Source organism: Alosa alosa, chromosome 2 (genome assembly GCF_017589495.1).
Source record: "Alosa alosa isolate M-15738 ecotype Scorff River chromosome 2, AALO_Geno_1.1, whole genome shotgun sequence".
NCBI lineage: Eukaryota > Metazoa > Chordata > Actinopteri > Clupeiformes > Clupeidae > Alosa > Alosa alosa.
The window spans coordinates 5346173-5360575 of record NC_063190.1 but is presented as its reverse complement, the minus strand read 5'-3'; the positions used below and the strand labels follow the sequence as shown (position 1 = coordinate 5360575).

The window sequence follows — 14403 nt, the reverse complement described above, 5'->3', positions numbered from 1 at the left end:
CGTTACTTCTTCTAAAAAAAAGGAAAAAAGAAAAATCTCGGAAACCCTCAATTTGTTGCTTCCCTCTCAAATGTGATTGGATTGTGCAGGCGCCACTGATTGGGACAGCCTATCAGCAATCACCTTCAGCTTTCCGCCAAAGTCAACTCCATGGTCAGATTTAGATAAGAGACGAAACCATGGACGAAACAATGGATGAAGACGCAGCTGGTCCATCCTGGGAATGTGCCAACCTGTGGCCCCACCTCGCCAGACTATTTCAATTTGCTGGACAAGTTATTGATTGAGTTTTCGCTTCAAGTGTTTCAATTACAAAATAGTATTTTGTATTTGAAATACGTATTTTAAATACATGTATTAGAAATACTGCCCATCCCTGGCAACATGGTAAAGAGATGGAAATTACTTGATTTTACTTTCAATTCCTTTTACATTCTCCAAGGTATTAACATTAACATTTTTCATAACTCCATGTAGGACGTTTCTGTACATAAATGTGAGAACTGTGGCAGTAGTAATGCAATATTTAGAAAATGTACTCTTGATACTGAAGTTTTTTTTAAAAACAAGTACTTCAGTACTTTTACTTAAGTAGACATCTGACTGTTGTACTTTTACTTGTACTTGAGTAAAAGTTACAGTACAATTTTACTCAAGTAATGAAGCTGTGTACTCTGTCCGCCTCTGATTATTACTGTAAAAGAAACTGGGATGTCCTCCAATGCGATATTCAGGGAACCCCCAATATTTACATTTAGTAGAGCTCCAACTCTCGGAGATAGGTAGTTCGGAGTTACCTGCTAATAAAAAAGGCACTTGGATGCCCAAAGTGCCAAATGGTACCATGTGTCATCATTGTAAACAATGCAACATTGTAGTCAAGTCCAAAGGCTTCACTCACTCAGCTACAAAAACAGTTTTTTAGGCTATTACTCACAGACTTAAAGCATTGTTCTTCCCTGGGCTTAACGATGCGATAGACAAGCCCTTTTCAATAGCTTTTTTTTATTTCAATGTTGTTCCTTTAAAATGCCAATGTTGTAAATTAAATAGCTCTGCGGTGTGATGAGACAGTGAGCATGATGCTTCGGTTTAGAGACCCTCATTAAGCTACTGTGTAATACTTGGAGGTGGTCACATTCGACTAGCATGAAAACAAATCAAAAATCATTTGTGATCTGCTAATTGAATGGATTCTGACCATGACATTTCCCTGCTCTTGAGAGTGTCTGTGGTCTATCAGAAGAGGATTCCTTCTACAGTTATTTACTGGTCATTAGTTGTTAATCTGAGGTCATGAGGCCAAAGTAAAAACCAATAGGAGAGATCCATAATCTGTTGTTTAGGCTAACTCAATAGGAGAGATCCATAATCTGTTGTTCAACTCAATAGGAGATCCATAATCTGTTGTTTAACTCTGCATTGTCTATCACACCTCACAGTGCCCCTGTAATTCACTGGTCTAATGGGCTTAATGAGATCAGATGATGATCTGATTAATTTATTTTCATTGGCTAAACGTCACATCTAAATTGTCAACAGTGCACTCATAAAACTAAAAGGTTCTAAATGGAACCTTTAAGGGTTCTTTAACCTGGTATATAAAACATGTCAAACATGCATTAGTACAAACAATAGAATAATGTCTATTGATGTTTCAGTGGCAAGTATATCTAGAAAATGAGTAGGCCTACCTCATGAAACTTCCAAGTGACTGGAGGTCTCACTGCAACAAAATGATGTGTATGGCAGCCAGACTTAAATCAGGGGTTATTGCAATCTCTTCCTGGAAGAACTCAGTTTCAGTTGGAGCTCTGCCATACTCTGCCTCGCCCCCTGTGTACATTCTACTTAATATGGGTTAGGATAAGGGAGTCAGGTATTAGAATGGACTTGGAGACATGAAGAATGTAGAGATGTACCCCTGGAAAACATTTATGGGCACTGCTATGTGACACTGATGACTTGACAGGTGACATGGGAAAGGACAGTTTAATTTGCTTATCGCCTACAACTGCCATATTAGGCTACTGCCACAGGCAGGCACACATATCGTTAAAACAAAAGACAACTTAGCTGGTTGGCATGTGTGACCAATCATTTCTTTGAACTGTTCAATCTTAAACACATGTAGCCTACTGGCTTTGATGCTGTAGTTTAGGAAAGGTCACGACCAGGAAGCATATAATTCAGAATTGATGATGGCTCGTGGTTGGATATTTTTCCATGTTTGTTTACTGGGAACATTGATAATCTCAAATCTTAGCCTCAACAATTATGCTACTTAGCGATCTGATAATTCTGTGGACATGCAGTGGTTTTAAATGAGTATGTCCAGGATCCCTCTATTAATCCATTCAAGAAGGTCATAACCTGTTTTGCCTAAATGGAGGAAAGGCAGCCATTGCTATTTGTGACACCTAGTGGTCTTTCCAAGGTACTTATTTTGTTATTTTTATAATGAGCAATTCCATGCTAATCATACATCCTAAATGTTACTTTTCTAAAAGAGATAATTGATAAACGCATAGTTTACATGACCAAAATAACAAATAAGCACAGAACAAGCACACCAATTGTTTAATAACATTTATTGAGAAGCACAATAATATTTACAACAAATATCCACAGTTTATGTAAGAACACCTTTCAAAAATGCATTGGGAAAAGGTAATAATTTCAAGCAGTTAGACAACCTAATGAGCATGTGCCATACTGCTCTAAAATTGCTATTTAGCTGGGATATGATTGCTCATCACAATTTAAAGATTGTGGAAAATATATACTCTTTCAGTATTTACTGAGCCAAAATTGCTTGGGACAAAACCACAACTCATTTTACAAAATGACCACAAAGGTTCTAAACATCCAAACAAAAAGGCATCAAATGCATTTCATATCCTCATTTTGGTGACAGTCTAAACATCAAAAGACTGTGCATGGGGAGGACAAGCTGAGTTTTAAGTGCAGGTTTGATACATCCAAAAGGTGCACTAGTCTGTGTCACATTATACAGTATTTCAACTAACTGGCAGGTTAATAAAAAACAGTTTCAGATAGAAAGTCATAAGACAGAGTGCCTGCTTACTGAGTCCAAAACATCCCATTCTGAGTATAATTCAGGTGGCTTGTAACAGGCTTAAAATTCAGTTCAAGTAAAACAGGATTAGTAATGACTTATAGAATGACTTCCTTACCTTCAGTAAGAATGAGTGGAGAATACTGGACTGCAGGATATGATGTAAACACATGATGGGGAAAGAGACAACAATAATGCACAAATAAAAACAGCTAGAGATAAAAGAAAACAAATCACATATATACATTTTTGATGGAATAACATACTTTGGAATGCTTGTAGGATGGACAGATGCCGTTCTTATATGTTCTCAATGATTTACAGTAACTAAGAGGGACCACAACACAGCAGGGACACCTGAACTGGTACCTGCCTGGGGAATCTGCCAAACTGCTAGGGGGTAAGCTGCAGACCTAGTGGAACACACACACACACACACACACACACACACACACACACACACACACACACACACACACACACACACACACAGCTGCCACTCAAGCCATTCAGACTATGTAAGAATCTTATGTGTTTGGTTCCAACAGTACCAAAGCAGCAGTCTACCAGCCGTTAGGCAGATCTCCAGGGTGCAAGTTAGAGGCCGCTAAAACAAGCATGAATTTTATGTAGCAGTCATAACCTGTACACAGAAGTATATAGTCCCCCTTTTTTGGAAATCAAAAGCGAGTATTGTCAGAGCCCTTTAGAATGACTAGGATGACATATCTGAATGTGTTAGTTAGGAAACAGGGAAAAAAAAGACCCACATCTGTATAAAAACGCATTATTTTGGCAACAACAATCTTCAAGTGGAAGGACAGCTGCCAGGCAGTCCTTGTGGACCAAAGCATGCATCCCCTATTTCATTAACAAGACTGTACATTTAATGTTACATAAGATTCTAATATAAAGACATACAAATGCGTACTGAAGCAATGGACTGTGTCAGGCGTCATGAGTATTGTGTTGTTCCAATGTAATGGATTTAGCAGCATGCGTGTTTTTCTCCTGTACAGGAACACACAGGAAATGAAGCCAGCTGAGGAGGTTGGACACTGGGAGGATTTGCTGGCAGTGGGATTGTCAGACTATTGTGCGGGTAGTGGATGGGTAGTTGTATGCTCAGGCCAAAGATAATGATTAGTGGGATTTCTGCTCCCAGTGCATGATGTCCTTTGAGTCTCAGTTCAACTTCTATACAGCACAGTATGAAAAGCGTCCGAGTTTCTGTTTGTCATTTTTTTGCCTCTTTCTCTTTGGATCTCTGTCCGTCACATTTTCACTTCGCAGCTTTTCTCAGAAAACGTCTCCATTGGGGCTGCCAAAGTCGTCGCGTCGCACCCAGATGACCTCACGATCGTGTTCCGTGACGCCCTCCACAGCACACTGCTTCCTAAGCGGGGTCAGCTTCAGGGGGCCCTGGGTCCTCTCGGGGACGACAGCAGGGGACAGCGCGTCCTCTCTGGGCCTGTGCGGCTCCCCGTTCTCACACTCCTGCCCCAGGGACAGTGCCCCTAGTGGACACTCAGCGGAGGGCTCCGCGCTGGGTCCCCTCACCGACTTGCAATAGTCGTCGTCATCACTGAGGATGTCTGTTTCTTTGACTTGGTTGTTGTAACGGCCATGGTCAAACTGCTGCTCGACCCATCGCTCCGTGTCCTTTGGGGGCAGAGGTGCATTATGGGAATGTGGCGCGGGTTCATGTTGCGACACAGGCTCAGGTATCAGCGTGGGTGAGTCCTGCTCATGGTCAGTGCTTTGGTTCGAGTCGTCGTCAAAAATGACGTCCCGGTCAATGGTGAAGCGGTTCCGCACCACCTTCCTCCGTCCCAGAGTTCGAGTTGGTGCAGAAACTGCAGAACAAGTTGGAAAGAACAGACACACATACACGGTTCAGTTAATCAATAACTACATTAATAAGATCTGTAGACATACTAGTGCACTGTAAGACTAGTACACATACAGTAGAATGGCACATACCGGTATATACATGCATAATCTGTACAACGGTAATTATTGTGTTCGTGATTTAAACATGCCTGCATAGAGCTATGCAGTTTGTTAGCACTGCTATCTGCAATGTCATTAATATTGTTTCCCATGAGCATACACTTGCCCCTGCAGCTCTCTGGTCTCGCTCAATGACAGCACCCGTCATTCAGTTCCTACCTGCTCTGTTCATGGTGGGCCGAGCGCCCTTGAGCGCGCACAGGCGCTTGCCTCCGAACGGGATGTACTGCTGGTTGGGGGGCAGGCTCTCCGTCTTGAGGAGCTGCCGCCGCTGCTTGTCCCGCAGGATGGAGTGCACCGTCTTCAGGAAGTCCTTCTTGCTGTCGGGGGAGCTGTGGTCAAGACGGGGAGAGGTTTGTGTTCAAGTAACGGTCTTTCATAAGTCACTGAATGCTCTGAGGACTCTGGTCTATGGTGTTGATAAGATCAATGAAGCAACTGGACTCTTCCTGTGTATGCATGTCCTGTGTACATATGGTGAGGCTCACCTGCAGCACAGGTGAAACGTCCTCTCTGGCCTGCCCTCTGACTCGGACCGGACGTGCACAATCTCACACATGGCCGTCCCATCAGCGTCTGACAGAACACAAAAACACACTTCAGTACACAGACCAGCACAGCTACCAGCATTTTAATTTTCAAAACGTTTCATCCACACGTGGAAATGTTCTTACAAAATCTTTGGTTCACACCTTGTCTTTCATACCGGTATGTGTGGCAATAGGAAACTTTTACATACAGTCAATTTTTATAGCCAACAGACCAGGACTTCTGCAATTACCATTTGACACAATGAACAAATCCTACTTCCTACAAATCCTACAAAATAGCCTCGCCCCCCACACACACACACACAGCACTTGATTTAAATGAAACACAAATGCAGTGATGCATGTATGTCTAGTTGTGCTACTTCCCTCCATGTGTGTACACTTCAGTTCAGCATCTACAGTTACAGACAGCTGCAAGTCATCTGTGTTTAGCAATAGACTGTTTTCTCTCAGGCAGGAAGAGCATCATCAGGCTCCCATAATCCCTGTTAAACTCTAGGAGTGAGAGGAGGAAGCTGGACGGCTTCCAGAATCCCCGCACTTTGGGAACATTTCAATCCTTAGTTTAGGCCTCAAGGGTAAGGGATAGTGCAATGAACCCCAAACATGACTGCACTAAGAGATCGGGTCGTGCCCTTTGACCCCAGCAAGGGAAGATAATCCTCCTGAGGTCTTGCAGTGTGTGTGTGAACATGATGGAGAGGAGAGGACAGAGTGTGTGAAAGACAGAAAGATAGAGAGGAGAACTGGGAGAGCTAAAGATTGCTCTCCAGACATGACCCAAGAGGAATGTTTAATGGAGACCAAGCCAAGAACACATGCAAGATCACTGACAGAGGCAATGTGAGAACAGGGCTATAAAGATCAAATATAAAAATATATTAAAAAACACTCAAAGCACATGGTACAAGGGGAGTATCGGAGAAGAGAGGGAGCACTGAAATATTGCTTTCAGGGAGGACACGTAAACTAGCAACAGGGCTAGTATATTTTTATGCTATATACATTAAATAATTTCTCAACATACTGAATTGAATGTAAATTACAGTGGACCTGTTAACACATCTAAGAGTAGAATAACCTATAAGCCTTTGCTAGTGAACATATGATGAATGAATCGGACACAGAAGGAAGGAAAAGGAACGTACTGCCGAGGTTCCTGAGCTGGAGGTCGCCTGTGGGGATCATATGCCTGAAGCCGAATGGGGTCCTTCTCATCAGCGGTGGATACCCTGTGAGAGGCTCCCCTGAGAAACAATGCAGAAACATGCATGAGTGGGTGACAGACAGCACAACCATGTGTACCATGGCCCATAATATGCCAGTATACCGAATAATATGCCAGTATACCAAATAATATGCCAGTATACTGAATAATATGCCAGTATACCAAATAATATGCCAGTATACAATAATATGCCAGTATACTGAATAATATGCCAGTATGGTGCAGCCCAGTGACCCTGGCACATGGCATGCCATGTCTGCACATGCATTAAGTGAGCAGGTAAGAGCACCTGGGGTCTCCAAGGCCCTCTCTGCTTTCATAAGTACAATGTATACAGTATGGAGCCTGCTAGGGCCTGATTTGTTCTTTTCCTCTGTTGCAGCTTGATGAAGGGGGGTCAGAGGACAGAAAGGCCCACTTACGATTTTTTTTTTTCTTTGTGCTTGAGCTATCCTTGTACACAAAACCAGCTTCGTTCTGAACACTGTGGAGGGAGAGAGAGAAAGAGAAAAGAAAGAAAGAGAAAAGAAAGAAAGAAAGAAAGAGAGAGAGAGAGAGAGAGAAACATTTAGAAAACACATCGCGGCCAAAGCCTTCAAAGGTTTTAGGCTAGAGGGACAGCAAGAGTGCCGAGGGGCTACATGCTTTTCAGGTCAAGAGGAAAGAAGCGTAAATACAATATATTGCCTTAAGAGCCCTGGACAGAATGCTTATTTTTCTCTCAAAGCCAGCACCCCTCTGGTGGGTTAGTCTTGTGTGGGACTCTGGTCACCATCACTGGATGGTACAGGCCATGAATAAAATCATCATTGTCATCATTAAAATAAGTACACTCACTCTCTTGCACGTGCACAGTGCATGCATGCACGATGCGCACAGCCTGCCTTACACACACACACACAGCACTTGATTTAAATGAAACACAAATGCAGTGATGCATGTATGTCTAGTTGTGCTACTTCCCTCCATGTGTGTACACTTCAGTTCAGCATCTACAGTTACAGACAGCTGCAAGTCATCTGTGTTTAGCAATAGACTGTTTTCTCTCAGGCAGGAAGAGCATCATCAGGCTCCCATAATCCCTGTTAAACTCTAGGAGTGAGAGGAGGAAGCTGGACGGCTTCCAGAATCCCCGCACTTTGGGAACATTTCAATCCTTAGTTTAGGCCTCAAAGGGTAGGGATAGTGCAATGAACCCCAAACATGACTGCACTAAGAGATCGGGTCGTGCCCTTTGACCCCAGCAAGGGAAGATAATCCTCCTGAGGTCTTGCAGTGTGTGTGTGAACATGATGGAGAGGAGAGGACAGAGTGTGTGAAAGACAGAAAGATAGAGAGGAGAACTGGGAGAGCTAAAGATTGCTCTCCAGACATGACCCAAGAGGAATGTTTAATGGAGACCAAGCCAAGAACACATGCAAGATCACTGACAGAGGCAATGTGAGAACAGGGCTATAAAGATCAAATATAAAAAATATATTAAAAAAAACACTCAAAGCACATGGTACAAGGGGAGTATCGGAGAAGAGAGGAGCACTGAAATATTGCTTTCAGGGAGTACACGTAAACTAGCAACAGGGCTAGTATATTTTATGGCTATATACATTAAATAATTTCTCAACATACTGAATTGAATGTAAATTACAGTGGACCTGTTAACACATCTAAGAGTAGAATAACCTATAAGCCTTTGCTAGTGAACATATGATGAATGAATCGGACACAGAAGGAAGGAAAAGGAACGTACTGCCGAGGTTCCTGAGCTGGAGGTCGTCTGTGGGGATCATATGCCTGAAGCGAATGGGGTCCTTCTCATCAGCGGTGGATACCCTGTGAGAGGCTCCCTGAGAAACAATGCAGAAACATGCATGAGTGGGTGACAGACAGCACAACCATGTGTACCATGACGCATAATATGCCAGTATACCGAATAATATGCCAGTATGCCAAATAATATGCCAGTATACCAAATAATATGCCAGTATACTGAATAATATGCCAGTATACCAAATAATATGCCAGTATACTGAATAATATGCCAGTATACTGAATAATATGCCAGTATGGTGCAGCCCAGTGACCCTGGCACATGGCATGCCATGTCTGCACATGCATTAAGTGAGCAGGTAAGAGCACCTGGGGTCTCCAAGGCCCTCTCTGCTTTCATAAGTACAATGTACAGTATGGAGCCTGCTAGGCCTGATTTGTTCTTTTCCTCTGTTGCAGCTTGATGAAGGGGGGAGTGACAGAAAGGCCCACTTACGATTTTTTTCTTGTGCTTGGAGCTATCCTTGTACACAAAAACCAGCGCTGTTCTGAACACTGTGGAGGGAGAGAGAGAAAGAGAGAAAGAAAGAAAGAAAGAAAGAAAGAAAGAAAGAAAGAGAGAGAGAGAGAGAGAGAAACATTTAGAGAAACACATCGTGCCAAGCCTTTCAAAGGTTTTTAGGCTAGAGGGACAGCAAGAGGCCGAGGGCTACATGCTTTTCAGGTCAGTGTTTGAGGAAAGCAGTAAATACAATATTAATGCCTTAAGAGCCCTGGACAGAATGCTTATTTTTCTCTCAAAGCCAGCGCACCCTCTGGTGGGTTAGTCTTGTGTGGGACTCTGGTCACCATCACTGGATGGTACAAGGGCCATGAATAAAATCATCATTGTCATCATTAAAATAAGTACACTCACTCTCTTGCACACGTGCACAGTGCATGCATGCACGTGCGCACAGCCGCACGCACACACACACACACACACATACCAAATACAGCCAACTCCGGCTCCTTCTTCCCCTTCAAGAGAGAAGGTGGTGGGTTGATCCAAGCAACAGTGGCGTGCAGTAACAAGTCACCCATTGACAGGTCAGCAACCTGAAACACAAACAAACAAAACAAAAAACACACACAACTGAGCTCCAAGAAAATACACTCAGTGTGCCCAAAGACTGCTGAAAATCAGAAATAATGGTTTCCTGAACAGAACAATGTCCACCGACTCTCTCTCCACACAGTGAGCGCTGACAAGTTAACACTCACCTCTTTCCTTTCACCACTCTGCTCACTGATCAGCTGGTCGAACACAGCACCATACTCCTCATGGATCTTCTGCATTTCGTTTATATGGCTGGCAACCTTGTTCATGGCCTTCATGGCGACTGCACGAGTGGACAAAACAAAACCAACAATGTTTTGGATAAGAGCTACAATCCTCCACGCAGCGAAAATAAAATAAAACGTGAGCACACACACTGTAGTCGGACGTCTGTGTGTGAAGTGAGAAGACCCGGTGACAACATGATGCGTCATCCGGTCACGTTCACATCCGAACACAGAGGGTGGGTGGCCCATGGAGACCAATCTCACGCAATGTACAGTATGGACATCCACAATCCCCCACACAGCTTGCACCATTCTGCCAACGATATGATGAAACTTCACCAACAGAGGGAAACTTCATTCAATGGAGGAGGACGTTAGGTTGATTCAAATGGCCCTGCACTGACAGGGGACCTTCATAAATATAATGGCCAACATTGCTATTATAAAGGGAATATTTTTTATAGTTCTTGCCCTTTGCCCATCCACAACTTGCCATTGACTCAGTGGGACGAGAGGGAGAGAGAGAGAGAGAGAGAGGATGCTGCTTACCGTCCAGGTGGTAGTGCTCGTCGCTCTCAGGGTCTGTGAGGGAGTGGAGCTCGCGGAGCAACAGCGGGTACTTCAGCACTCTCTGGATGGGCTTGATCAGGTACGACTCCAGGGTGAAGGAGTGCTGCCGCCTGGGGTTGCGCTCGTCCAGGAAGGCCTTGAAATCGGGGTCTGTCTTGGCTGCACAATGCCACACACACACACACACACACGGAATCCATTTGTTAAATGAACTGTATTGCAAACCAGGGCTTTGAACCGGTTCAAGGAACGAAAACGAAAACCGGGAACTTTTTGTATTTTACAGGGAACAGGAATGGTAACCGGTTAATACCGGTTTTATTTCGTTCCTCAAAGTTTTCGTTGCCTAAAAAAAAAGTAATTATTTTCCTGCGCACGTTACCATGACGGCTGAGGTTCACTTCCTGTGTGACATCACATCAGACATTCGCTGACTGTATGGAGAGAGAGCGGTGGATTACAAAGTCTCCACTCCACATCTTAAATAAGGGGTAAATTACGACCCATCGTTAATTAAAACGCTCATTCCAAACACAATAACAATAGCTATATTTGTCGACTCCACGTTAATGATGGACTAGCGAACATTTGGCTAAATGGCGCCAACACCTCTGTTTGCCTAATGCACAGATGGCTTGTTACGGTATGAGTAGGCCTACTGGATGGCCTTTCCCCCCGACAGTTGGAACAGAGACGGTTGATAAAGTTAACTATAGAATCTTTGGTTGGAATTTGTTGTTGCCTGAGTGGCATAACCACGTGTCTTAATCATGTTGTTACGTTTGTGTGGACATTTTCTCTTTTAACAATAAACTACACATTTGAAATAATTGTATTCCTATTTAATTATTATTATTATTAATACTATAATTATTATTATTTAATAATGGTTGTAATATTATTACATTTGGTTTAAGCTGGATGAGAAAAATGTGACATAATTCTATAGCATTAAACAGCTGACAGGAACGAAATTAACCGTTCCGGGAACAGTATTTTTTGTTCTAACCGGTTCGGGAACGTCAATTTATTGGTGGAACTCATAACCGGAAACGTTATAATTCCGTTTCTGTTCGGAACGAAAAAAAAAATCGGTTCAAAGCCCTGTTGCAAACATGATAATCCTTCTGGTTTTATTTACACAGATGCACAGCTCAATAGTCCACCATCATGACAGCACGTCACTAAAGAGAAGTGTGGACTAACTCCTGACCATTACGGAGGACACTGTAGCTGAACATTAAGGGATCTGAAACGTCAGCCGTTGATTAAGTGTTGTATGGAACAGTGGAAGTGGTTATGACCTACGTGACTTCAGAGAGAGAATGCTACATGGATGAATGCCAATGTGGCATTCAGAGTCAGGATATCAACTTTATTCTCTTCATCTCTCAGTCCCTCTGGGAGAAAGATAGTTCAATCTCTCTATCACTCTCCTCTCCTCTTCACACTTTCTCAATCACTTACAAACCTCTCTCGTCTAATCATACAGCTCTCAACTCTACAGTTAAACCATTTCACCTATATACATGACAAACTTGAGGCCTGGGGGACAACTACTAACGTATGTGAAAAATATTCATATAATTGATAACCTATGGAGACAGAGAGGCTCTCCAAGGAGTTAACTTCACAGGAAGGAGATGATCTTTCCCTGAGCAAAGCCATTTTAGATGGCTGGCGATGCCCTCAATATTATATTCAGCTGTTTGATTAGCAATCAAAAGAGTACAGGGGCCACTGGGATTACCTCTGGCGATGACCTTGGGGACTTTAGTGTGGCTGGCACAGAAAGCGCTGTAGATCTTAAACCGGTCTGCGTAATAGAGAAAAGAGCCACCCAAGGAAAAAAGGACTTTCTGTGGATGAAAACAACAGGAGTGGTTAAAGATAAATTAATATACTTTACATCAAACAACCTACATGAAAATAGTAAAGCAAATGTTAAACTGAAGTATTATTACTGAAATAACATTAGAATTTCAATATTGTTATGGAATTTAACAGCAAGAAAAATCAGTTGAAGCTTTTTCAAAAAAGATGTGCTGTGTCTACCTTGAACTGATCGACTTGCTCAAGCTTCTCTAAATCTGGCACAAGTCTGGTCCCATCCTCCAGCGTCTTGAGAAATTCCACTTGGAACTCCAACATTTCCACCACATTTCCAAAGAGGACATCCAACTGGAAACGATGGAGAAAATGTCAAGGAAAGTCATGCGGGTATGCTTTTATAATGCCGTCTCCATCGTCAGGTCATTATAACCACATTCATCTAATTTCATCAACCAGAAAACATGCCTGAAGAAACAATATCTAATGCTTATATTTTGGGCATACACCACATTCAACTAAACCTGAACCCATTTAAAGGTTTCTTACACAATATGTCCACCACGCTCATTCAGAAATATATTCTTTTCATGGCCAAATCCTGACCCCTACAGTGTTTAGTTTAGTTGATTTATTTAGCACACATTTACATCAATGGTGCAAGGAGGGAACGAAGCCCAAAGGGCTTGTACAAGAGTTCCACCCCTTTCAATAATTACTCAACTGTAAAAGGCTAACAAATACATTTTTCCAAACAAAAGAGATAAAGTACAGATACACTCAATATTAATTGAAAACTGAAAAATCAGGAGACAAAATACAAAAGTAGTCAAATATGGATGGAGAAAGCATGAGATAGATAGATTGGATAGATGGATGTGATAGATAAGATAGTGCTGAAACAAAATGGAGAGGGCAGGAAGTGACTAGATGATTCATGATAGAAGAAGGTGTTTTTTAAGCTGTTTTTTAAAGAGTGAGTGGGAGGCTATGGATCTTAGTAGGGGAGGTAAAGTGTCTGTGGTTGAATATATTGAACAAAAAGTTGATACAATGTGGCGTACCTCATCTTGAGTGAGGAAACTCTCCTTCTGAAGAGGTGTCAGGTATTTCTCAATCAGCCACTTCAAATCCTGAGGAGACAAAGCAGTGCTTTTTACTTTAGTGTTGCTGTGTGTTTGTCCCAGTCTCAAAAGTATCTGTCTGATGTAGCCTTCCAGTCTCATGTTAAATGAAAATGTGTGTTGCCATTAGAGCTCACATCATATACCTGAGGAGAAGTCCAATCTGAAGTTCTGTTTGTTTTTTGTTTAGTTGCCTCAATTACACTAGTTCTGATAATCACAAAATTGTGCTTACGCAAAAACAGTATGTATTTTAAGATATTAGACAGTACACCAAGCAATAAGCAATAACTATAAAAACCAACCGACCGTTACACACCCATATGCACAAACATACCCATATTCACACACATGGCTAGGGTGCTCTTTTAGGCTACAGAAGCCCATCCTCACCTTGACGTAAGTGCGCTCTGTCTCCACCAGCTCACAGATGACGTGGCGGAGCTTGACGGCGTCCGAGAGTTGGCGCAGGGTGGTCTGGGAGGGGATGGGCGAGACGGGGCTCGGCGTGCACGAGGAGGAGGAGGAGGACGAAGATGAGGCCGGACGTTCGGCAGGATTCATGTCGTGGAGGCTGCGGCAGAAAGTGGCGACCTGCTCCGTGCTCTGGATGGAGAGAACACATATAAAATAAAAAGAGAGATAAAGCATCACTTGAGAAGACAAGACAAGACAAGTCCTGTCCCTTAAGACTGGGCGTGTGAGCGCAAATAGAGACATTCAGAAAGAGTGTCTGACCTACAACACCATCCACACCACGAAAACAAAAGACGGTATTGATGCAGCCCAACTGGAAATGTACTGCTCTGATGTCCTAGAGAGGGTAGGTAAACAACCAGCAATGCAGAGCTCACTCGTTGACCATCTCCGCACCTGTAGCCGAATTGCCCACAGCTGATTGTCTGACCCACCAGT

General features: G+C 42.9%; 1 protein-coding gene across 2 annotated transcripts in view; it reads right to left on the bottom strand.

Moving 5' to 3' along the window:
- Positions 1-2576: 2576 nt before the first annotated feature.
- tiam1a (TIAM Rac1 associated GEF 1a) overlaps positions 2577-14403 on the bottom strand; it is an 81742-nt gene continuing 69915 nt past the window's right edge. For both annotated transcript variants that reach the window (XM_048235153.1, XM_048235145.1), the window contains exons 16-27: positions 13882-14094; positions 13429-13497; positions 12590-12715; positions 12285-12393; positions 10514-10693; positions 9902-10020; positions 9628-9736; positions 9135-9193; positions 8619-8715; positions 5581-5668; positions 5252-5424; positions 2577-4935 (exon numbers count right to left, since the gene is read on the bottom strand). In XM_048235153.1, the coding sequence (XP_048091110.1) occupies positions 4379-4935; positions 5252-5424; positions 5581-5668; positions 8619-8715; positions 9135-9193; positions 9628-9736; positions 9902-10020; positions 10514-10693; positions 12285-12393; positions 12590-12715; positions 13429-13497; positions 13882-14094 (1899 nt within the window). In that variant the 3' untranslated portion in view covers positions 2577-4378. The remainder of the gene's footprint in view (positions 4936-5251; positions 5425-5580; positions 5669-8618; positions 8716-9134; positions 9194-9627; positions 9737-9901; positions 10021-10513; positions 10694-12284; positions 12394-12589; positions 12716-13428; positions 13498-13881; positions 14095-14403) is intronic.